The sequence below is a fragment of the Callithrix jacchus genome, chromosome 7 (assembly GCF_049354715.1).
Source record: "Callithrix jacchus isolate 240 chromosome 7, calJac240_pri, whole genome shotgun sequence".
NCBI lineage: Eukaryota > Metazoa > Chordata > Mammalia > Primates > Cebidae > Callithrix > Callithrix jacchus.
In genome coordinates, this window is record NC_133508.1 from 132,949,913 (window position 1) to 132,975,749 (window position 25,837).

Here is a 25,837-nt window from a genome sequence, read left to right on the forward strand (position 1 = left end):
CTTTTCACTAAAATTCAATCCCTTCATTAATCACCATTTCTTTAGATTTATATCATACTTATAAAACTATATGTAAACTGAAATACTACAGGGGAGGATCTTCCTTCCCCTCCCTCCCTCCTTCCTTCCTTCCTTTTGTTGCTTTGTTAAAGCAGAGCTTAGACGGAGGGAACTAGAATTCCTGTTTTAGGAGCTCCCTGGGCCAGGTACAGCACTAAATGTGTACTTCTATTACAGTAGACATGGCACAGTCTACATGGCACAGTAGAAACACAGTCTCAACACAGAAACACAGGACCAACGACATAATTTATAGGGTCTAAAATATCAGTTGATTGTTTAAAAAATTATTAAGAAATTCAAGAGAGTGACAGCAGAACATTAAACCAAGTGTGGGCCCTCTTACGTGTAGAACTCTGTGACTGCATAGGCCACACACCCATGGAACCGGCCCCGCTATGAAGCCAGCCTTACCTGAACTTGAACTGTGGCTTTGCCACTTACTACCCATGCGGTCTTGGACAGGTCAGCTGTAAAATGGGAATAGTAACAGTTCCTACATCATTGAGTTCTTAAGGTTATTTTCTGAAAAACACTTACAGGAATATCTGGTATACAGCAAATACTATACAAATGTCTAGTAAATACATAATCTAGCAAGCCTAAACATCTCAAAATGCCAGGGACAGATACAGCCACGACACTGTGTAGTATTTACTAAAGCATTTTGTTAATGTTTTGAGAGTTTGAATTACTGATAAGTAGAATCATGTTTTTATTACTATGACAATGGTCATCTTTTAATTTATTTTAACAATTAAACAAGAGCTTTTAGAATATACTCTGTATTAAAGCCAACTACTCAAAAGGCAAGACTGAAGCACAAAAAAAGATAGTGGTTTATGCTCAAAGATCTGGAGGCTTGTGGAGTACAAATTGTCATGAAGCCAATTTAATATAACTGCTTCCTTTATGCCGAAAGGATTCACTGGGGACATCAGTGTTTCCATACAGGAAATAAAGCCTTTTGTATCTGAACAAAAACTCAGAAATACCTTTCTTTTTCTCTTCTTTTAAAATATAGAATACTTAAAAAAGCTGTAGGACAGGAAATGTTACTAATCATACAAACTCTATATTTAGTTATGTTTAAAAAAATACCACTACAATAGTCAGAAGAAAATTTCAGGTGGTGATACATATTTTTATCTAGTAATTTAGTAGTTATTGCTTATCAATGCTTGTTTCATTAGAGAAGGCTGTTTCTTCACTGAGTCCGCTGTACACTTTTTATTCCTTACCATCAATAATTCTCAGGACTGTCAGACACCTTACGATAAACATGTAGGGTTTTTTTCCCCTCAATTTGAGTATATACTACTGTTAACTGCAAAATTCTAAAGAAGTCAGTTGCCATTTGTCAAACAATTCGCCCGAGGTACACAGATTTGGGATACTTTTCTTTCAGAGCCGGCCACTGAACAATGAAGTAATCTGAGAGATGAAACAGAATCTTTCCGGACAGGGATAACGTTTCCACACGGCAGATGCTCTCAACGTAGACAATGATCACTTTCTTTATTCCTAGTATCCCAAGGAGAAGGGCAGATAAACAGATAGGAACACATGTTCCTGGTCCGTTACACAACACCTGAAAGAAAAAGTTGAAGGTCAAAGGAAAATACGAAATAATAATCTAAGGGAGGCATTTTGCATTGAGAATAGTCTGATCTCAGAGGGGATTTACTTATTATCCTAGTAAGTCCTTCTCTGTCAAGAACCAGGATGCAGCAAACAGTGCATGTTCAGGTACTTGGGAGCCAGGCAGAGCTGTGTTGTCTTGGCTCTCTTGCTTACCAACTGTGTGACTCAGAGCAAATCACTCAACTTCTAACTCCTGGTGCTCAGTCAGCACTCATTGGACAGGCATGTGTTGCCCTTCTCTGACTGCTTTGTGGACCTTGAATGGCAAACAAATATATAGAAAACAGATAAAATCAACTAAGATTCACTCAGTTTTCTCTCACCAAGTTCTTCTTGATGTGGGAGAAAATGTCTTTGATTGACTATACAGAATATTTTTGTGGGATGTGAACTCATTTTAGGAGTTCAAGCCAACAAATGAGATTTTCAAGAGAAGACTAATCCATGAATGAGATTTTCCCTCAAGAGCAGTTTAATCTATGTTCGTAATACAGAAGAGTTTTAATGCTTTTAATTCTGCAGATTTCTGTAGAAAGCCACTAATTAAAAACAATTTAGTTGACTAACGTAACAAGAGAAGTAAAAACTCAACTCAGAATGACTGCAAAGAATTTTTATAAGTCATTTAAGAAAATAAGAGAAAATCTATTTCAGAGAATTGTTGGTAATATATTACTGTTTTCAGAGGAAAAAGCATTTTACACAACATCTTAATCATATGTTCATGTTGACTGAATTAGAAAAATCTAATAAAACATTTTATTCCCCAAACCATAAAACAAGAGGTTTGTGATTGTCTACATAAGCCTATTGGGCATGCTCTATAATGTCACGTGATCTTACCAACCTGAGGTCCACAAAACTTAGCAGACACCAGTGAATCTTAGAGCTGGAAAGGTCCCCACATGTACTGTCTATATTGTTTATACCACCCCAACATTTCAAAGACTCTGACAGAAAGACAGCCATCTTGCCTCCATGTGAATGTGGTCAGGGCTATAGGGTTTGAAAAAGGTCACGTTGTCTAGGCTTCACCAGGAGGCGTGACCACCTGGAACACCATTCACAGAGCTTTGGGAAAATAATCTGTTACAGATATGACCAATCTTCCTTATGTCTTCCTAGAAGCTCTCCACCTGCAATCTACAAACCCACTTTCTGTCTTTTATGGAGAATTTAGCTGCTGTCCACACTAGTCTTTAATCTCCATTAAGTTGCCCCTATAACCTTTCTGCATAGTCCCTTGAGGCAGTGTAGTAGAAAGAAAACGGAAATGAGAGTCAGGGGAACAGGGTTAAACAAACTGCAAACCAGCTCTGACTCTGGGTAAGAGCAGAAATGCCAATCACAACCTCAGCACTCACCACTGCTATTTATTAACAGTGCACTAGGGCCAAGTACTGTACTAAACATTTTTCGTGTATTACATTTTTTTTTTTTTTTTTGAGATGAAGTCTTAATCTGTTGCCCAAGCTGGAGTATAGTGGCGTGATCTTGGCTCACTGCAACCTCTACCTCCTGGGTTCAAGTGATTCTCCTGCCTCAGCCTCCCGAGTGGCTGGGACTACAGGCGCATGCCACCATGCTAATGTTTGTATTTTCAGTAGAGACGGGGTTTCACTATGTTGGCCAGGCTGGTCTTGAACTCCTGACCTTGTGATCCACCTGCCTTGGCCTCCCAAAGTACTGTGATTACAGGCTTGAGCCACTGCGCTCAGCCATATTACACTTTAATTAATCTTCACAGCAATCATTTGAGGTTAGTTCTTTTTTTGTTTTGTTTTTTGATAACTCTGTATCCTTCCAATTTTAGTATATGTGCTGCCGAAGTGAGTACAAGCAATTTGTAACATCCCTTTCTGCAGACGAGAAAAGGGAGGCACACAGGCACACAGAAGTTAGACAAGTTGCCCTATCCCATGTTTAGGAGGTGAAGGAGTTAGGTTGCTTCAGGTCACTTTTTTCCTATGTGGCTTAATTACCTTATCTAGAAAATGGGTAGACTGGACGAAATGACTTTTCCTTTCAGCTCCAGGGTTCTATAACTATAACTTTCCTCTATCTTTGACTTAAACCTAAATTACAAACTTGCTCTGAATCTTTTCAATGTTTAGAATTCCAAAAATCCTATTATTGCTAGGTGCTATAAATATTTTGGACTGGATAATTTTTAGTTATGGGGCCTGTCTTGTGCATCTTAGCATGCTTTGCAGCGTCCCTGGCCTCTGCCCACAAGATTCCAGTAATCACGACAACCAAGAGTGACTCCAGTCACTGCCAAATGTCTCCAGTTGACAACCACCATATTAACGTACTCCCTAAACCTCAGATTATTTGTGCTGCTTTTCTTAGACTTTGTTTCAGTAGTACAGAACAAAATAAAAACTACGGCTAAAAAATAACGCAAGGATTGCTGAATCTTGAATGTCACAGAAATAATTTCATATTTGTTGCTTTTTAAAAAAAATGTACAAATCCACGTGTTCATTTCAACATTGAATCAACTCTCAACATACAAGCTGTGTATACACATATCGAGATGTCTATATATGGGATGGAAAATGACTGGCGTTGGTGGGAGATGCATTAACAACTTGCCACAGGTCAGAAGTAGAGACTGTTAAGGTAAAAGTGTAAATTAAAGGTATTTTGTTTATCTCTGTTGTATCCGTATATTTTGAAGCACCTTACTACAAAAGTCCCTGGCACAATAAAACCACAAACCCATAAATCAAGGACTAAAAAAAAAGCAAACAAATCTCAAAGGAAACCTAATCTAAAGAAAGCTACTTTCAATTACACAAAGGTTTTACTGCTTTTTGCAGCAGCCTAGGCAAAAAAAATAAAAGTGGATTATGGAGTCTTCACTATTCAGAGAAGCATACCAGAGAGACTTATTCTAAGCAGTGAACAAAGCAGAGTTCACTGAGACAGTCTAAGATGTTAAATGATATAATGATTGGAGCTGTCTTTTTAATTTTAAAAAACACAGAAATGCTCTTCATACTTCTATTTCTCAAAATATAAATTCTCAATGAATGTGAGACCATCACCCTGGCCATCTCTCTTCCTTACTACTCTGTAAGCTTCTTATGGGCAGAGTCCACTTCTAGGACAGTGTATTCTCTGCACCTAGAACAAAGTAGCCATTCACTAAATTTTGCTGAAAGGAAGAAAAAAGGAAAGGAAGAAGGCAGGGAGTATAGGAGTGGGTCTTTGCTCACCCTATATTGAGTCAAACGTTCTCTTTGCCAGACTTGACCATCTGTAATTCTAACCCTACACTTATGTGGTTGCCTGACAGCTTTTTTTTTTTTAAACCATCCCACATCTATCACCTTTACTTCAGGGGAACGAACCGCTGTATCCCTTGCTCTCAACTGAAGTGTTTGTGTAGAGCTGACTCCACACCCAGCTATAAGGAGATGTATGACTCCAGTCTGACCAATCAGAGCATCTGACCAGAATTCGCCTGGTGACAGTCATTGGTTTGGGGAAGAGCACACAGTCCAGTCAGAAACCACAAGACTTAGCAGAACACTTGGTAGGATTGCTGAGAAAGCAGCGTATTGTTTACTGTTCTGGGACTGAGAAGGATGTGGCCTTGGTGCTATTGACATCCATTTTGCCACCATGTAGAGGGCTTGAGAATGAAGCCATCACAAACCAGAGCAGAGCCGAGAGATGAAGACAGGCTAGGTCCCAAAAGCAGCATTACGATCCATGAATCCAGCTGTGCCTGAAGGAAAACAGATCTGTCCCTAGACTTGCCAGGTAGGTGAGGGAAATATATTCTATTTCTGCTTAAGTCATTGGAATCAGGATTTCTGTTACTAGCAATAAGAAGCATACTAACTGACACAGCCCTTTATTTTGTCCGACTCCCTGACTGGCTTCTGACTATCTATAGCATAAACCAGTAGGGGTTCAATATGTGTCTGTCGGATGATGAACAAACCAATAAATAAACTTCTCTAAGAGCAGGAAGTCTAAGAGATATACTAAAAATAATACGTTATATGATTCTAGAAAATGGAAAGAGGACTTGACCAATATAAATACAAGGTCATGAGCATAGATGAGCCAGATCAAGGATCAAGAACAGTTTCAAGAGGGTTGTTGTTCTGTAGATTTGGGTCACCAGAGGTCAAGTCCATTGGCTGAAACATAACATTCTGCACGTATGAAGAGATGTATTTTCAGGAAACTCAAAGATAAGAAAAATAAATAAATAAATAGAAAAGTCATTTAACTTGAGTCGTCTGAATTTGACTCCTGACCCAGTAGAACACCCCTGCCCACCTCTGCCAAGTATGAGCTAAGAACTTCGGCATTCTGGGTTGGTTAGTAGGTCAGAGATCATGGAGTTGAGGGTGAGCTGAGAGAGAGCATGTAAAGGTGAGACTAAAAGGCAGATGAAGAGTCCAATTAAGGCTTCAATTTTAAGAGACTGGACAGAGAAGCAGAGTCCAACTCTAAGGCACTGGCCCAAACCCAGGCTTTCTGATAGCCTCTTGCTGATGGAGGTGAAGGCTGGAGAGACGTCATGAACTATGGGAACATGGCTCCACCATGCAGACAGGTAAATGGGAGATGAGGGAGAAAACACTGACATGTGGGAATAGCCAGTAGATAAGGAAAGAGAAGAAGCTTGGTTGTAAAGCTGAACAGGAAGCAAAATCAGCGAAGGTGCTTTAAGAATGATGAATAAGAGGTTAGAAGATCCCTTGCCTACCCCCAGAAGTATGTCAAAGATAATGAAATGATCAGTACCATTTCTTGCAGGTAGTAGAGCTACAAAGATAGAAGCAGAGAAAAGATCTTCAGCTTTGTTCAAGAGAAGAGTAATAGAAACCTCAGAGATGGCTACTGGACCAAAATATAGGGCAGAGGAAGAGTAAGCACGCTGTGGGAGAGGGGAGAGCAGGTGTCAGCTGGACAAGCCAAGAGGGCTGGGGAAAGGATTTACAGCATGGAATGAACAATCTACGTGTGAATATAAAGATCAGTGAGAACAAAGTGATAGTGAAGGAGGAAATAATCCCATAGAAAAGGGTGAATACTTTCAATACCAGGAGAAAAGAGTAAGCACTAAAAGTATTTGGTTCATGAGATTGGTTTGGGAAAAGTTGTGCTTTCTGAGAATATGATAAAAGATAAAAATAGTGGCACAGAAAGTTTGCCCTCTTTTAGATATTAACTTTTCAGTTCAGTGTGAAAAATACAGAGAAGCACAGAAAGAACACAATCCTGTTAATCTCACCAATCTTAACATCTTGGTGCATTCTCTTCTAACTTCTGTCTTTGTATGTATTTATATTCTAATATAAAATATGTTCATATATGCACATTTGCAATTGTGAGAGCTTATACATGACATTAGTAACGTTATTTTTAGTTATATTTGTTGGTTTTAAAAATATTTTTAAAAACCCCATGGTTTTTAATGACTATATATTTAATCCTATAGATATCTCATAACTAATTTAGCCATTCTCTTGCTAATGGAAATGGTTCTTAATGTAAATGGTTATTTAGGCTGACTCCTTTTTTGTTACTCTAAATCACACTGTTATGAACATCTTTGTGTATAAATCTGTGATCCCTAAAGTTTTAGTTTTGCATTAAACTATATTCCAGAGTTCTTGCTGAGTGAGAGGTTAGAAGAAGTAGCTTTGAGGATTTAAGGAAGTTGTGGAAAGTTTAATAGAACAATCATTATGGATCAGGAATGGACCATGTGGTCTTTTATTTGTCTTTGTTCTGTTGCTGTCTAAAATTTGTTTAAGCGATTTCCCAGTGTATGAGCTGTGGTTACAGGCAGGGCGCCTTCTCACAGCAGAAGTGAGACACTCCTTTCTAGGCCTCCTTGCAGCTAATAGATGGGCCAGTGACTTGGCCAGCTGTTTCTGCTCAGATCTGACCAGGAGCTAGTGGTACAGAGGAGCAGGGCTAGAGGAGACTCTGTCCTGGTAGCAAAGGTGCTGCTGGCCAGGCCCAGCATCCGGTGTCGGTGGTGCCAGGTGCAGTGTCCACTGTCCAGCAACAGTAGCAGCAGTGTCTCCTGAAACCAGCTCTGTGGCCATGGAATTCCAGTCAGGGTTCTAGCTGCTCAGATCCCACTTTGTCCCTCTATATTTTCTAAGCCTGCTTAATTAACATTCCTGGTAATTCCGAGTTCTCAATAAGCCTTCAATAAATCCTTTTTCTGTTTCAATCAGCCAGAGTAGATTTCCACAGTTTGCTATCAAGAACCCTAACTAGATGGGAGAAACAAAGATTTCAGAGCAGCAAAGCAGAGACAGAGGGGCCAGATCACATTGGAACAGTCACAGGATTTCCTCAGGCAGGGTTAAAAGCACTGGAGCATGGGCATACGAATCAGACAGGGCAAAACATGGAAGAGGACCGCACAGAAAAAGAGGCTGGGAGAGTGCTCCGAGTATGGAAAAGATAAGCAAAAGGACTTATCTAAGCAGGAAGGCCAGAGCAGTGAAAAAACCCTCAGACAACGACGACAGAGAAGAATCTGAGAGTAATCAAGGGAGTAAGGAAGAAAATGCAGTTGGAGCCAGGTGGTGTATAACATGCAGAGGTCACAGTCAGGGAACAGCAAGGCCGGGGTGAAGCCTGGGAAAGGCAGTGCTGAATGTCAGCGACCGGTGGAGGTGGACAGCAGGAAGGAAAAGGATGTGCAGCAGATGGGGATGACGTATTTGCTTGGCTCACATGATGGTACACTGTACTTCTTCTTTTTTATGTTATATAATCATCTGAGGAGTAACAGTTAAACAGAAACATCTAAACATCAAGGCCAACATTAATCACCAAATAAATTCTAAACCCTGAAATCACTATTTATGAACCTCGAAGTCTCTCTTTTTTTTTTTGAGATGGAGTCTTGCTCTGACGCCAGGCTGGAGTGCAACGGCATGATCCCAGCTCACTGCAACCTCTGCCTCCCTGGTTCAAGCGATTCCCCTGCCTCAGCCTCCCAAGTAGCTGGGACCACAGGTGCGCGCCACCACACCTGGCTATTTTTTGTATTTTAGTAGAGATGGGGTTTCACCATGTTGGCCAGGATGGTCTCTATCTCCTGACCTCATGATCCACCCACCTCAGCCTCCCAAAGTACTGGGATTACAGGCAAGAGCCACCAGGCCCGGCTAACCTCAAGGTCTCTTTCAATTCTATTGGTAAGAGAATTTTCAGAGATATCATCATTGTGTATACAGCATTTTGGGGTCTACTTTTCCACATATACAGCTACGTCCATTCCATGTTTCTACATAGGCATGACTGCTCCACTGAGTGAACGTGCCAGTCATCTAGCTACTTCCTGATTTCTCTTTACCCAGCATAGCATTCATCTTCTTTTAAACCTTACCAAGAAGGTAAGGAAGTTATAAATTGTTTTTATTTAGGCTAATGCACTAATGGTTTGTTTTGTTTTGAGATGGAGTCTTGCTCTGTTGCCCAGTCTGGAGTGAAGTGACGCAATCTTGGCTCACTGCAACCTCTGCCTCCTGGCTTCAAGTGATTCTCCTGACCTGGCCTCCTGAGTAGCTGGGATTATAGGCATAGGCCACCACGCGTGGCTAATTTTTTTGGTATTTTTAGTAGAGATGGGGTTTCACCATACTGACCAGGCTGGTTTCAAACTCCCGCCCTTGCGATCTGCACACCTTGGCCTCCCAAAGTTCTGGGATTACAGGCGTGAGCCACCGTGCCCGACCCCTAATGCACTAATGTTTTAAGGATATTGAATTTACTGGCACATCCTCAAATATTAGTTACTTGCATTTTGCTTGCATTAGTGACAACTCAAAAAAAAAAGATTTCCAATTAAATCAAATAAATAACGAAGAATAGTAAGCTTTGGTTCTGTAGGATCTTGCCCAATTGATAAGTTCCCTCTAATGTGCTCTATTGATTATTCTGGTCTGGTCAGAATCTTCCTGCTTATTGTATGTTCACATACTCCATAAAGAGGCTGAGTAACACAGTGCTTATGCACCAAGGCTTTGCAATCATGCAGACCCCGGTTGGGAGTTTAACAGCAATGTGACCTGGGACAGCTTACCTACCCATGCTATGTCTCAGTTTCCCCTGTCATGAATTCATTCATTCAACAAATATTTTATTGAGCAAAGATAATATGACATGTACTGTTCTGAACATTAGGGTTTTATTAATGAACAGAAGTCCTTGACCTTACAAGGTTTACATTCCAGTGGGTTGGCAGAAAATAACAGATATACAGTCATGTGTTGCTTAACAATGGGCATACTTTCTGAGAAATGCATCATTAGGTGATTTCACTGTGTGTGCATATCATAGGGTGTACTCATAAAAATCCAGATGGGAGACCTCGCCGGCTTAATGCTCACCTCAGTGTCTGCAGCAGCCTCCGCTTCTCTCCCAGGTGATGAAACCTGGCAGCTAGAAATTCACCATGTCTATTCTCAAGATCCATGCCAGGGAGATCTTTGACTCTCATGGGAATCCCACTGTTGAGGTTGATCTCTTCACTGCAAAAGGTCTCTTCAGAGTTGCTGTGCCCAGTGGTGCTTCAACTGGTATCTATGAGGCCCTAGAGCTCCGGGACAATGACAAGACTCGCTCTATGGGGAAGGCTGTCTCAAAGGCTGTTGAGCACATCAATAAAACTATTGTGCCTGCCCTGGTTAGCAAGACACTGAACATCACAGAACAAGAGAAGATTGACAAACTGATGATTGAGATGAACGGAACAGAAAATAAATATAATTTTGGTGCGAATGCCATTCTAGGGGTGTCCCTCCTCATCTGCAAAGCTGGTGCTATTGAGAAGGGGTTCCCCCATACTGCCACATTGCTGACTTGGCTGGCAACTCCGAAGTCATCCTGCCAGTCCTGGTGTTCAATGTCATCAATGGTGGTTCCCATGCTGGCAACAAGCTGGCCATGCAGGAATTCATGATCCTCCCAGTGGGTGCCACAAACTTCAGGGAAGCCATGCGCATTGGAGCGGAGGTTTACCACATCCTGAAGAATGTCATCAAGGAGAAATATGGGAAAGATGCCACCAACATGGGGGATGAAGGCGTGTTTGCTCCCAAAATCCTGGAGAATAAAGGAGCTGCTGAAGACTGATTAGCAAAGCTGGCTACACTGGTAAGGTGGATATTGGCATGGACGTAGTGGCCTCTAATTCTTCAGATCTGGGAAGTATGGACTTCAAGTCTCCCAGTGACCCCAGCAGTTACATCTCACCTGACCAGCTGGCTGACCTGTACAAGTCCTTCATCAAGGACTACCCAGTGGTGTCTATCCAGGATCCCTTTGACCAGGATGACTGGGGAGCTTAGCAGAAGTTCATGGCCAGTGCAGGAATCCAGGTAGTGGGGGATGGTCTCACAGTGACCAACCCAAAGAGGATTGCCAAGGCGGCGACTGAGAAGTCATGCAACCGCCTCCTGCTCAAAGTGAACCAGACTGGCTCCGTGACCAAGTCCCTGCATGTGTGCAAACTGGTCCAGGCCTGTGGTTAGGGCATCGTGGTGTCTCATCATTCTGGGGAGACTGAAGACCTTCATTGTTGACCTGGTGGTGGGGCTGTGCATTGTGCAGATCAAGACGGATGCTCCTTGGCGATTTGAGCACGTGGCCAAGTACAACCAGCTCCTCAGATATGAAGAGGAGCCGGGCAGCAAGGCTAAGTTTGCCGGGAACTTCAGAAACCCCCTGGCCAAGTAAGCTGTGGGCAGGCCAGCCCTTTAGTCACCTGTTGACTAATTAGACTCCTCCCCTCGTGTCAGCTTAGGCAGCTTGAGGCCCCCAACCAACACTTGCAGGGGCCCCTGCTACTAGCTCCCCTTGCCCCCTGCTGTGGAGTTCACACTGCTTCCTTAGAACTTCTATAGCAGCCAAGCTCCCTGGAGCCTTCTGGGCAGCTCTAGCTTTGCAGCTGTGTAACTGGCCCAAATCATTGCTTTTCTCGCCTCACTTTCCACTAAATATCTGGAGCCATGTGAGCCTCCAGTGTCACCTCCAGGGTGGCCACAGGCAAGATCCCCAGTCGTTTTGTGCTCAAAATAAAAAGCCTCAGTGACCCATGAGGAAAAAAAAAATCTGGATGGTACACCTACGCTATACTGTATAGCCTACTACTTCTGTTAGGCCACAAATCTACACAGCATGCTACTGTACTGAATACTGTAAGCAGCTGTAACACAGGATTAAATATCTGTATATCTAAACACACCTGAACACAGAGAAAGTACAGTAAAAATACTATATAAAAGACAGAAAATGGTACACCTGTATAGGGGGGACTGACTATGCATGGAGTTTGTAGGAATGGAAGTTGCTCTTGAGTGAGTGAGTGGTGGGTGAATGTGAAGGCCTAGGACATTCTTGTACACTACTGTAGAATTTACAAACACTGTACATTTAGGCTACACTAAGTTTATTAAAAACATTTTGTTCTTTCTTCAATAATAAATTAACTTCAGCTAACTGTAAGCTTTTTTACTCTATAAACTTAATATTTGAAAAACTTTTGACTTTTGTAGTAATATTTAGTTTTAATTACAACACACGTTGTACAGTTGAACAAAAAGTTTTTTTATATCCTTATTCTATTTTTTTTTTAACTTTTAAGCCGTTTTGTTAAAAGCTAAGACACAAACACACATTAGCCGAGGTTACACAGCATCAGAATCATCAATACCATTGTCTTCTGCCTCCATATCTTGTCCCACTGGAGGGTCTTCAGGGGCAGTAACACGCATGGAGCTGTCCTCTCCTATGATAACAATGCCTTCTTCTGGAGTACTTCCTGAAGGACCTGCCTGAAGCTATTTTACAGTTAATATATATATTTTTTAAATAAGTAGAGTACACTCTAAAATAATAAAATATATAATAAATATATAAACCAGTAACATAGTTGTTTATTATAAAGTACTATGCACTGTAGATAATTGTATGTGCTATACTTTTACATGACTGGCAGTGCAGTAGGCTTGTTACCCAGTGCTACATTAGGACAACTATGATGTCACCAGGTAATCGGAATTTTTCAGCTCCATTATAATCTTATGGGACCATTACTGTATGTCTGTCGTTGACTAAAAAGCAGGATAAGGGAATGGGGTGATATAGAAGAAAAGGACTTTCCTGAGGAGGTGACTTACTTATAAGCAAGTGTCTGAAGAAGTGGTAGGGTATTCTAGGTAGAATCAGGTACTGATTAGAGCAAGAGGCAGTAAAGAGGATGATGAATGAAGATATTGTGGACTGACTAAGTTACTGAAGGCCAATGGAAGGGTTTGGGGGTTGAAAAGGAGTGGGAGCTTGAGGCAGATTATAGCTAAATAGAAATGTTATGCTGGGGTGAAACTATCTCAACCCAAACAAAGATGCAGGGCAAGACTGAATCAGCCCTGTCACTTCTTGGAGGTGAATAATCTGTTCTAACATATTATCTTCTTGGGAACTGGTAGTGGTAAAGTGGAGAATGTTAGGGTTGGGGAATGCTAAACAAATCAGAAGCAAATGGAACACAGGGGAAACGGTACCTGCTGGGGAGACTAAATAATACATGTAAAGCAATGAACACAGTGGTAATGTGTCAATAAATGGTAGCTATGATTATCCAAGAGTAAAAGTATACTTGTGGCATTTTTCGAACTTTAAGAGTACTGTGTGGAACAAAGGCCAGAGCCTTGTGAAACACAGCCCACTATGTGGGCTGTGCTAACCTTGTCCTCAAGGCCTGTTACTCTGTCACAGGCATAGCATTGACCTGGCAGGACTTAGCCTAACCTTCAGGGGAAACCCGATAACAGTAACCCAGTCACCTACTGGGTCTCTGTCTTCTCTAGCCATATAGATCACTTGGAGTAGACTGGGCAGGCCAAAAATTGAGGAAGGGTTACAGAATGTGCTGCTCTTGGTAATCAGGCTCCTTCCATCTTCATACACACACACACACACACACACACACACACACATATATTTATATATAATCTTTAAATAAATAAAGGTATTTATAGATATTTCTCTTCATATCTTTATATATTTATATATTTATATAATATATAAATATATTTATAATTTATATATATTTATATTTTTACATATATAAAGATAGAAGCCTGATTACCAAGGGCAGTATTTTCTGGATTTCCACCAATGGTGGATGACTAAAGGATTCCTAAGCTTCCCCTACTCAGGATCCGCAGTGACCCTGTAGTATACTTCTCAGCCCATGGCCAAATGCCCTTGAAGGTTGGTAGCCATAACGTAGTGAACAAGTCTGATGACATGATGAGTAAGCCTAAGCTTGTCCATTTCAAGACAAGAGCTGTCAATTTTGCCCTTGTATGGGAAACTAGACTTCCCAGCTACTTATGACCATCCTGATTTTTGGGGTTTGGGCTGAGCGATAAATAGTGCAGACATCCAGATGTCAGGCTGCAATATCCCCTCCACAACTTAGGAACGGCCAGCTTTGGTTTCAGTGCGTGTCAGTAGCAGCCTCAGATGCAGGGTGCTGCACAGTCTGCATGCTCCATACACACTGATGGCTGCTTCCCCGACTGTAACTGCAGGGAAGGCAGAAGAGCTCAGAGGTTGTCAGTGCCACACCAGGGTGGTATTTCATTTTCTTGCCCTGATGTTCCTTCACGAAAAACAAATGCATAAATAAAGACCTCAACATTTTTTTGGTTGGAATGGTCAGGCCACGCCTGCCTAGCATCATCAATAAAGATCGTTATCAGGCTAACCAAACATTGTTTTCCCAACTGTCCTGGCTGCTCTTACTGCAGTTGAGGAAACTGAAGCTTTTAGTTTTCCTGTTCTCTGGACCAAGGTGATGATTTCCTGGCTTCTTGATCTTTTTTTTGTTTTCATTGTATTTTCAACTCTCTGAAATGTTTTCACAGAGGTCCTTAAACTCTACTAACCCAGTATTTTTTTCCTTTTGTTTTCTCCACATCCTGAAGTAAGTGGCTTCTCAAAAGCACAGACAGCTAGAGCAAGATGAAGCCTCAGGGAATAATTTATGCCAATCCCTTCCCTTCAGCTTGAGGAGTAAGGGAAATACATTGATATTTACTGGGAAACTATCACTTGCTAGGCATGGAGTCTACTTCTGGCATCGTGCATAATTACCTTATTTAAACCTTAGCTCTGAGAGGTAGATGCTCTAGCCTCCTTTTTTAGGCAAGGAAACTATGATACAGAGAAATTAAGTGGCCTATGTGAGATCATACAGTTAGCTAGTGACATAGCTGAGACTCAAACCCAGTGTTTTTGGAGATTAGGCCAGGGTTCTCCTCTCTTCCGTAATGGCCTCGCTGAGGCCTGCCCACTAGGTCCAGCTTTAGTTAGAAGTGGGCTTAAGGCAAAAGGGCTCTAAGAAAGGTTATGTCACAGAGAATTTAATTAAAGGTCAAATTCTGGCAATTGTGATTAAAATTTTATATAGCTTTAATAGAGATATTAGTAGCAGACTATAACATGCTATTTATGGTAAGATGGATTAGGAAAGGTTTTCAGCGGAGAAAACAGTGAAATGGGTAATGTTTTCACAAGAAAAGGGAGCATCCATCCTAAATGGGAAGAACTGGCTTGAATTCAAAGTAATTATAACTCCTGACTTCAGTCATGGCACTCTCCTAAGTAGGTAAGTGATATTTTTCCTGTGACCCCGCCTCAATTTTTGTACACATACCTATGTATTAAATTTCTGTTTTGCTGAACTGAAAACTGGTCAACAGTGTTCCTTATTTTGTGTATACACTATTTTTGCAGTATACAAAATAAGCTTAGGAATTTTTATATAAGATGATCTGAGTCATTAATTCTGAGTCAAAGAATATGTAAGAACACTTCTGTATGAGATTCTGCATGTGTGTTTATGTGTGTAAAGAGAGATACAGATATACAGAAAGAGGCAGACACATGCATATATTCAAAGATAATGCAACAGAGGCAAGGAGGTAGAATTTGACAAGTTGAGATGGCTAAAGTAGCTGTACTCTTGGTGTACTTAAAGAACAAAGTATTTTAGGCTGGGCGCAGTGGCTCATGCCTGCAATCCCAGCACTTTGGGAGGCTGAGACAGACAGATTGCTTGAGGTCAGGAGTTCAAGACCAGCCTGGCCAACATGGTAAAACCCCGTCTCTACTAAAAATACAAAAATTAGCCAGGCTTGGTGGTGTGTGCCTGTAATCCCAGCTACTCAGGAGGCTGAGGCAGGAGAATCACTTGAACCCAGGGAATGGAGGTTGCAGTGAGCCAAGATCACGCCATTGCACTCCAGTTTGAGTGACAGAATGAGACTCCATCTCAAAAAAAATAAAATATTTTGGAACCAAGTTTGGATTCCACATATTTAATTAGCAGTCAAGGTCCTCCAATGAAAATGTGCTTTCCTCTCAGTGCATTCAGGCTTTCAAAAGTTGTTTTCCTTTAATTGTCCATCACACATTTCCCCAAATCCTAGCAGTGATGCACCTCACCTATCAGTAAATTACAGAAGCAGAATGACACTGCTTTGTTGAAATCAGGAGGTTTTTTCAAGGGTTTTAAAAACCAACTTCAAGTTCAGCTGAGTTATGTTAATACTGCTTGGCTGCGCTAATGACTCCCACTGCACATTCAAAAGACAAGAGCATTGGCAGGATTTTAGGAAAGCAGTAAGTTTATCCCAGTTCTATTCAGAGAGGATCCCACTGAAACCAAGTAGAGGAGTGACTCTATGCTAGTGTTTCTCAGCTCTTCACATCATTCATCCAGGGGTACTTAACAGAAATACAGAATTCCTATTTCTAGGGGTTCTGACTCTAAACAGAAACAGAGTCTCTATTCCCAGGGATCCTGATTCTAAACCAGAATCTGATTCTAAATCAGAATCCCTGGGAATAGGGCCTGGGAATATATATTTTAAACAAGCTCCCAGGTGATTCTTGTGCACACTAGAGATTGGGACCTCTGTTCTACACTCTAGGAACAGGGCTGGCTATGCTCAGACATGGTACCCCTACCTTCGTTCAACCTGGCAAAGTGTTAAACAGGAAGAGTGGGAAGGAGATGTGGGCACTGGTGTCCATCGAAGGCTGTTCTCTCTCATCCTCCCCTCAAGTGGTAACTTTAGGGGCAAGCAGCCCTGCTGAACCTATCTGGGAGGGGCTTTTCAGTGAGCCCAGGTTTCCAAGAGAGAACTGCCAGAGAGTGGAGAACTCAGCCAGAATGCCCACCATGTGTTGGTTAAGCTTTCGGAGTCATCTCTTAGAAGGCAAGTATCCCTGGGAGGAGTTCTATCCAAAGGACTAGAAGTTAGTTCTCTAATTTTCTGTTAACACTTTATTTTTCTTTTTCTTTTTTGAGACGGAGTTTCACTCTTGTTGCCCAAGCTAGAGTGCAATGGCACTATCTTGGCTCACTGCAATCTCTGCCTCCCAGGTTCAAGCAATTCTTCTGCCTCAGCCTCCCAAGTAGCTGGGCTTACAGGTGCCTACTACCACACTCAGCTAATTTTTGTATTTTTAGTAGAGGCAAGGTTTCACTGTGTTGGCCGGGCTGGTCTTGAACTCCTGACCTCAGGTGATCCACCTGCCTCGGCCTCCCAAAGTGGTGGGATTATAGGTATGAGCCACTGTGCCTGGCTGTTAATACTTAAAAAAATGGTAGTTGAGAGCATCCAGAGAAAATGGACAGGATATAAGGAAGACACTCAAAAGTGGAAGGGCAGAAAGACAACAGGAGGTGGCAGGTGGCAAGGCACCATATTCCCTGTCACTTAAAGTCATCTTGCCTACCAAGGTGTCCCGTTCCATTACTGCTAAAAGAGCATGTGAGGAATGGTTTGCTGCAGGCACTTGGCATTATAACCTGGGTCTTTGGGGAGGTGAGGGTGGAATAAGTAGGGCCTCACTGGTGGGGGCTCAGTCTGTCAGTAGCACCAGAGTGAATCCTCTCCCAGGGTAGTCTTAAGGGCAGGGGCAGCAACTTTTAACCCAGTAGTTGATCTGGGAAACATCTTGCCTGACTAAAAGCCCAATCTTGTTAAAGAAGAGATTCTCAACCACTATGGTGAGAATATTAAACCTCTGAGTTTTCTAATTCAAATATGAAGCCCCCTGTGTATTGAAACAGTTTCTGCCTAACTGTAAACAAGATGGGGTCTTTGAGGCATTGACAGTCAGGGAAGGGATAGCTGTGAAAGCATGAGCTCTGGAGTATAAATGCCTGGGACTGCATCCTGGCTCTACGACTTCCTACCTGTGTGACTCTAGGTGAATCATTTCACCTCTCTGTACTTCAGTTTCCTCATCTGCAAAATGTAGATTTAAGTAGTGCTTCCCTTATGGGGTTATAGTGAGGATTAAGTGAAGTAAGATCTGCAAAGCGTTTAGATCGTAGCACGTCTTATATTTGCTGCTTTTATTATTTTTCATTTCTCTGTCCTGGGCTGCTTCACAGTAAATACCAAAAGATGTGTCTTGGAGCTGAAGAGGGGAGGAGAATCTTTGTGGCATCTGTATGGCTGATGTTCTTTCAAGGTCGACAGTGGCTCTTTTGACTGAATTACAGTCTTCTCTCCTCCCACAAATCCCACTGAGGGCATGGCTGGGCTACAGTCCAGTCCTCTTCTGTCAGGGCAGCAGGTTCTCTTTGAAGAGACTTTTAAGCAGAAAAAGGGGGTGATGGCAGAATAAACCCCTATTTTGTGCAGTTCAGCTAACAGGGAAAATAATGTACACCAAGTTATTTGCTGGTAGGGCTTCTCAGGGTAAGATTTAAAATGAAATTCTGTTGGAGAATGTAGACCATCCATTCTATGGTATAAAATGGAATTATCTTCACCAGGATTAAACCACACTTCTTGAGACTGACGGGGCGTTTCCAGGGAGAGTAAGCACCACACAGCCTTCTATGCCAGTTGCCCATTGTTGTTCATGATTCCCACCTCCACTGGCTGTCTAACCCCATTCAGCCTTCCCTGCCGGCCCACCATGGAGTAAGTCTTTGAAACAGAGAGCGGGTGTGAAAACAAAATCAGGATCCCTTTGGTTGGGGGAAGTGTTGGCAATGGGAAGGTATGAAAGAAAACTGGATGGAAGGACACTAACTTTAAATGTGATGTTAATGATAAGCAAGTGTGTTAAAATCCACGTTAAAATTCTATTAACTACCACCAGCCTATCACTCTGTGTTGTTTCACCTATATGACTTTATTAGAAAATAAATTTATGAATTAAATAGTTACAAACTGAGCAGAAGGGCAGCATAGTGTAACAATGAAGTATAGATGCTGTAGTCTTAGGGTATCTGGGTTTGAATCCTGTCTGCCACTTGGCCTTCAGACTTTGGGACAGTCAATTTTCTTTCTAATGCCTCAGTTTTCTTACTCACAAAATGAGGATAGATATACCAGGTAACTAACTCCTAGGGTTACTGTGAGGATTAAATACGCATGCATATTATCGTGGTACTGACATTTGCCTGGCAGTGGGGCTTGGGAAGATGAGTAAGCCATCAGAGAGCTTACAATCAAGAAATGGTATTGTATTTAGCCCGTCACATGCTTTGTACAAAACAGGCACACACAGAAAATCTCAGGGGACGCCGGCAGAAATTATTCATATACTGTTAGGTGTCTACAGTGCTGGCCAGTTTAACATCACAAAATATCTCAGAACAAACATTGGTTTTATATAATACCTGTACAAATATGAACAAAAACTTTTGAAACATGTCATTACTTAAAAACTCCATCCTCTAGTTCTGAGAGCCTTTAAAAACTATGAAACATCCTTATAAAAAAAAAAAAAACAGACTACAAAGAGAGAGCCTGTCCCAGGGACCAAATTCCCTCCATCCAGGTAATTTAAGGCAAAAGAAAAATCCAATTTAAATTCCCCCACCCTCACCAAAAAAGACATAGTTTACAATGTTAAAAACAAAAACAAAAACAAAAAAAACCTCTAGCTAAGTATCCAATTAAATACTTTCATTAGACCTATTTTTTGGAAAACCTGAAACGAGGCTTCAAGTGCTTATCTGAGTGGTTAGACGTAACTATGAGGCAGGAGTATCTATTGCATCCTGGCATTCTTGAAAGCATGAAGCCCCCAGATGTCCCCAACACACCAACTTACTCCTCTTTCCACTCTTCCTTTTCCCTCCCCGCTCTCTCTCCAGTCAGTGAAAGGCACATCTCTGCGTTATCCCATTCCCTACAGTTTTAACCTGCCAGGGGATTCCCTCTCCAGCCCCCTCCAGAGGGACCAGTCCAGCTCCTCTTACTGGCCAAGTCCATCTCTCCTTTGGCTCCAACTGTCTTTCCCACGCTGGATTCCTCATGGAAACTCTCTCATCCTGCTGGGAAAGGACCTCTGGCAGCACTGCCATTTAAAATCTTATTATTTTAACTTAGGAAACAGCTCTCCTACTATGATACATTTCTCTCTTTTCCTTTTCTCACCCAAATCCTGCTAATTTTACTCAGAAAGCCGTTCAAATCTGGGCCTGGCTCTTGATCTCCACCATCCTTACCTGGTGCAGGTCATCTCTCCTCCCACCTGGTTCCCCCAACCCTCCTACCCACATTCCCAACCCCATCCCCTCCTGCTCCATTTCACTCTTTACAGTGCTGCTATATGACTTTTTCCTAAAATGCAAATTCAGTCATGTCATCATTTATCTTCAGTGGCTTCTTCCTGCCTTCAAAGTAAAGTCCAAATATCCTGCATTAAAAGTTCCTTCCTAAAACTCACTACTTATACTGGTATTCTTCATTATTGTGGTTTGAAGGCTCACCTGAATTATCTTCTCTGCTAATAGAGAAACTGCATAAGCATTGTTCCAGTTATTAAAACAACAATAAATGTGAGGAATCAAGAAATATAGTTCTGGCCTGCTGCGGTGGCTCTCGCTTGTAATCCCAGCACTTTGGGAGGCCCAGGTGGGGAAGATCACTTGAGACCAGGAGTTCAAGACCAGCCTGGGCAACATAGTAAGACCCTGTCTCTACAAAAAAAAAAAAAAAAATCAGCTGGGTGGCATTCACCTGTGGTCTCAGCTACACTCAGGAGGCTGAGGCTGGAGGATCAATCACTTGGGCCTGAGAGGTAGAAGCTGCAGTGAGCTATGTTCATGGCACTATACTCCAGCCTGGGTAACAGAGCAAGACCCTGTCCTTAAAAAAAAATATATATATATATATTTCCTGTTGGTAGCCACGTATTTGGTGATCATTTAGGTACAATCAATTGTGCAGCTCTAAAGCAGACTTAATTGTTGCAAATGCTTTCTTTGTTCAAATTAATGAATTCTGTAATACATAAACCAGGATTAGCAAAGATTTGGCCAATGCAAGTTAATTCAACCTGTGCTTACTAGAAATCAGAAGCTTTAGAACCAGTATGCCACATTAGAAAAAATACAGGAAAGAAGAGGGAGAAAATGACCAAATTGAAGGTTCAGAAAGAGAAGAGGAGAGGGCAACAAAGACATATCATACCTACTGACGGACCAATCTGCCTCAGGCTGAGCCTGATCAAACATGGCAGTTAACACACACTCACAGACTTTGTAAAGACTCTGTAATCTCATTTTAGTCTCCACAGCCACAGAAAGAGGTAGCTATGATTATCCATATTTAAGGTAAGAAAATAGGCTTGCAATATTTATTTTGCTTACAGGTAATTACTGGTTAAATACAATTCTTAAAGTTAGGGGTAGTACTCAACCCTCCTGTTTCCCTGGAGGGAAGGGAATTTCCAAGTCCCAGGTGGGAAGAGGAGAGGCTCTTTTTTTCAGCCTCCTCACTGTATCCTTCCCTGAGGAGAAAGAGCAGCTTGCCTGATCAGTGAGTTCAGGAGAACAGACTGAGGATACTAAGTCAGCTCCCATGGGCTTTTTCGCTTTTTAAATTCTTTTCAGCTTATCTGTTGTCAACATGTGACCATTCTCTACACCCTGACTGGTGTGCTGGACAGAGAAAAACAGAGGTAAGGCTGCAGTCTAACTTAGGAGAGAAGTATTAGTAAAACCAAGGTTGCTGCATATATAAGCAGCATCTTCCCACATGGCTTTTACTGTTGATAAAGCTGATAATATGAAATCTATGTCTTCTTTCTTTTTTTTTTTAATTTTAATTTTTAAAGACAGAGTCTCACTCTGTAGCCCAGGCTGGAGTGCAGTGGTGCCATCTTGGCTCACTGCAACCTCCGCCTCCTGGGCTCAAGCAATTCTAGTGCCTCAGCCTCCCAAGCAGCTGTGATCACAGGTGTACACCACCATGTCTGGCTAATTTTGTATTTTTAGTAGAGATGGGGTTTCACCATTTTGGCCAGGCTGGTCTCAAACTCCTAACCTCAGGTGATCTGCCCATTTTGGCCTCCCAAAGTGCTGGGATTACAGGTGTGAGCCACTGCGCTGGGCCATTTCTATGTCTTATTTCTCAGCTGGTTATGAATATAAGTGGAGAAGACAGAGGGCTATTAGCCGGCTTCCAAAAGCCAAATACAAGGCATTAATATAGATATTCAATTAAATGAATGAATGAATTTGTCCAAGACCACATAGCTAATAAGCTGTAGAGTACAGACCTGAATCTATGTCTGACTGAAAGGCCCATGATTTTCTAAACTTCCACTTTGGTGCTTCTCATACAATATTTTATTTCCAGGCTTCAATTCATGCTTCAACATGGCTGCCAGGAAGCTGGAAACACTGGTTATTGCAGGCACAAAGTACCTGACAATCTATTTTTCAGCAACATTCTTAGGCATACAGTGCCTTTGGCATAACAGTGATGAGGGATGAGTTCTGCCGTGTCTGCTTATTGTCAGCTATCTCATGGGCCAGTACTGACTGAGCCCTGTAGGTACATGAGGGGAAACCTGGAAGGTGGGGAGAAGTAGCAGAAGCAGCCTCAGCAGCAGCAGGGAACAGATCTGGGAGGAGAAAGGCTGGCAGCCTTGCAAGAAGTTGGATGAGCACAAAATGGGCAGGGCAAGGGACTGGGGACCAGGGGAAGGAGGCTGAGTTGGTTGGGGATGGGGAGAAGGCAAGGGAAGCGGGAAGAACATAAAAATGCCAGGACAGCAACAGGTTGAAGAGAAAAATATGTCCAAACAAAAAATATAAAGGGGAGACAGATAAAAGAACAGGAGTAAATCACATCCTATGAAAATAGCCACAAACGGATTTTCCATTTCATGTCAAAATGATGAAAAGTGAGAGCTGGCCTGTGTGTGCCAGTAGCCTTGAGAAACTCAGAAATAAAATATCCCACTTGAAAACAGTTTGGGGAGCCAGTAGATGACAAGATTGCTCCTGCAGGCAAAAGTGAATTAAAGCAACAATAGTATCGACTGCCCCTTCCTCACTCCCACTGTTTGGCTGGCAAGCACTTATGAGCTCAGCGGGACTCTGTTCTGACCGAACTAATATAAATTTCTTTGTAAGAGTATCTGGTATAACTCAGGATTATGTGTTCACGAACACCATATGAAAACAGGGTCATCTTTGCCTTCCACCAAGTGTTTTTCACTGTTTCAAGGCCCAGCTTAGTCCTTTTTCCCCTTACTGAAGCGGCACACAAAGGATTCTCTGACACACTGCACCCACTGCAGATGAAAGCGCTTAAGTGTGAGTGAAAGCAACAATGTTTAGAGTGACATTTACTAGCTGAAAACAGTGAAATCAGAGCGTTCCAGTTCACGGAGATTAAATGTCAGGCTTTAAACATTTAGCAGAGTATTAACTATGGAAGTTTTAAAATTCAGGATTCAGTTTTATATTGCAAACAGTTTAAGACTTCTTAAAGCAAGGAAACAAGTGGTCTATAGGCTGAATAAACATGTTTATTTTCAATTCAAAGTGAATGAACTGCTGGACAGTTACTGAGCTTAGCAAAACAATACCAGAGGAGCTCACTGTCCTTCACCATCCCAGTTAATAAGAGAAGGGTGACAGTCCTCACACTTCATGTTTTGGAAGATACAAGACAAAGTCCAAAACACAGAGGTTTGCGGGCACATAATTTTCCATAGTGGTTGTTGACTTTAAAAGTTCACGAGTTGTTATATTATTGTTTTAGAATGAATGCCCCCTCTTTTTTTTTTGCTTTATGACCCAGGCTGGAGTACAGTGGCACCATAATGGCTCACTGCAGCCTTGACTTCCTGGGGTCAAGTGAGCCTCCTGCCTCAGCCTCCTGAGTAGCTGGGAATACAGTGTGTGTCATCATGCTTGGCCAATTTTTTAAAATTTTTAAATATTTTATAGAGATGAGGTCTTGCTATGTTGCCCAGGATGGTCTTGAACTCTTGGCCTCAAACAATTCTTCTGCCTCAGCCTCCCAAAGTGTTGGGATTACAGGGATGAGTCACCATGCTGAGCCTGAATACTTTTTAATGGACCCAAAAAGTTAGAGGGGAAAATACAGCACTTTCTTTTTCTTTTTGAAATGGAGTCTAGCTCTGTTGCCCAGGCTGGAGTGCAGTGGCACGATCTCGGCTCACTGCAACCTCCACCTCCTGGGTTCAAGCGATTCTCCTGCCTCAGCCTCCCAAGTAGCTGGGATTACAGATGCCCGCCACCACACCCAGCTAATTTTTATATATTTAGTAGTTACGGGGTTTCATTGTGTTGGCCAGGCTGGTCTCCAACACCTGACCTCATGATCTGCCCATCTCGGCCTCCCAAAGTGCTGGGATTACAAGTGTGAGCCACTGTACCCGGCCCCACTTTTTTTTCTTTTAAGAATACTTTCCATGTATAAATTTATGACAAAATTAGCTATAATCTCTAAATATAACATCTATTTTTTGATTCAAACACAAAACCTCAGAATTTGTTATCAGCAGTCCTTTCACTCAAAATCAGCTAGTAAGTATCTTCTCTCTTATGCTTACTATAGGGTGTTGGATAGGTACAAAGCCAGTGATAATGGATCATATTTCAAGCTTTGTTTTAAATGTCTTATAAGCCTTGTAATCAATCATCAATATCTTTATGAGGTGGCCACTATTATCCTCATTTTACAGATAAGAAACCTGGGGCTTTGAGAGAATAAGGATTTTGCCCAAGACCAGAGGACTACTAAATGGTATAGAACTCAAACTCTGGCCACGACTCCAAAGCCTGGGTAATTAACTTTTTCTTTTTGGAGACAGAAGGTCACTCTGTTCACCAGGATGGAGTGCAGTGACACAATCTTGTGTGTATGCAACCTCCACCTCCTGGCTTCAAGCAATTCTCATGCCTCAGCCTCTCCAGTAGCTGGGATTACAGGTGCCTGCCACCATGCCTGGCTGATTTTTGTATTTTTAGCAGAGACGGGGTTTCGCCATGTTGGCCAGGATGGTCTCCCAGGATGGTCTCAAACTCCTGACCTCAGGTGATCCACCTGCCTTGGCCTCCCAAAATGCTGGGATAACAGGTGCGAGCCACCGTGCTTGGCCCTGGGTAATTAATTTTTCTTCTTACTTTTTTTTTTTTTTGAGACCGAGTCTCACTCTGTTGCCCAGTCTGAAGGCTAAAGTAGAGTGGCGTGATCTTGATTCACTGCCACCTCCGCCTCCCAGGTTCAAGCGATTCTCTGGCCTCAGCCTCCTGAGTAGCTGGGATTATAGATGTGCACCATTTCGCCCAGCTTATGTTAGTATTTTTAGTAGAGATGGGGTTTCACTATATTGGCAGGAACTCTCCATCTAGCTGTGACCACAGAGATGTGAACAAATACCATCTAACTTAAGCAATGTACAACAAGTATATGAACAGAGAGAGACACACAGAGTAATTCAGATCTTGGAAGACCTCACAGAGGAAAAGACATTTAAGCAGGTCTTGATGCATGAGGACAAGTCTTTCAGGCAAAAAAGGCTACGGTTACTTTAGAAATAAGGAACTGCATGCACCAAAATTCAGAGGGCTTGACACGTCGATGGAATGTTCAGAGTTCAGTGTGTTTTTAAAGGTGGGGAGCCTGGAAGCAGAGACACAAGGCAGTTACAACAGCCAGGTGAACATGAAAAGGGAGGCAGAAGCAAGGTAATAGAGGAGGCCAGAGTCAGGACATGTTTTTTATTTTTTTTGAGATGGAGTTTCGCTCTTGTTACC

The 25,837-nt window shown here is 42.1% G+C and overlaps 1 protein-coding gene and 1 pseudogene across 1 annotated transcript in view; one reads left to right on the forward strand and one right to left on the reverse strand.

Moving 5' to 3' along the window:
- Positions 1-290: 290 nt before the first annotated feature.
- Positions 291-25,837, reverse strand: part of ALG14 (ALG14 UDP-N-acetylglucosaminyltransferase subunit) — an 89,833-nt gene continuing 64,286 nt past the window's right edge. Inside the window, exon 4 of the mRNA XM_035252210.3 lies at positions 291-1,651. Within this exon, the coding sequence (XP_035108101.1) occupies positions 1,421-1,651 (231 nt within the window). The 3' untranslated portion in view covers positions 291-1,420. The remainder of the gene's footprint in view (positions 1,652-25,837) is intronic.
- LOC100409989 (alpha-enolase pseudogene) lies at positions 10,153-11,589 on the forward strand (annotated as a pseudogene).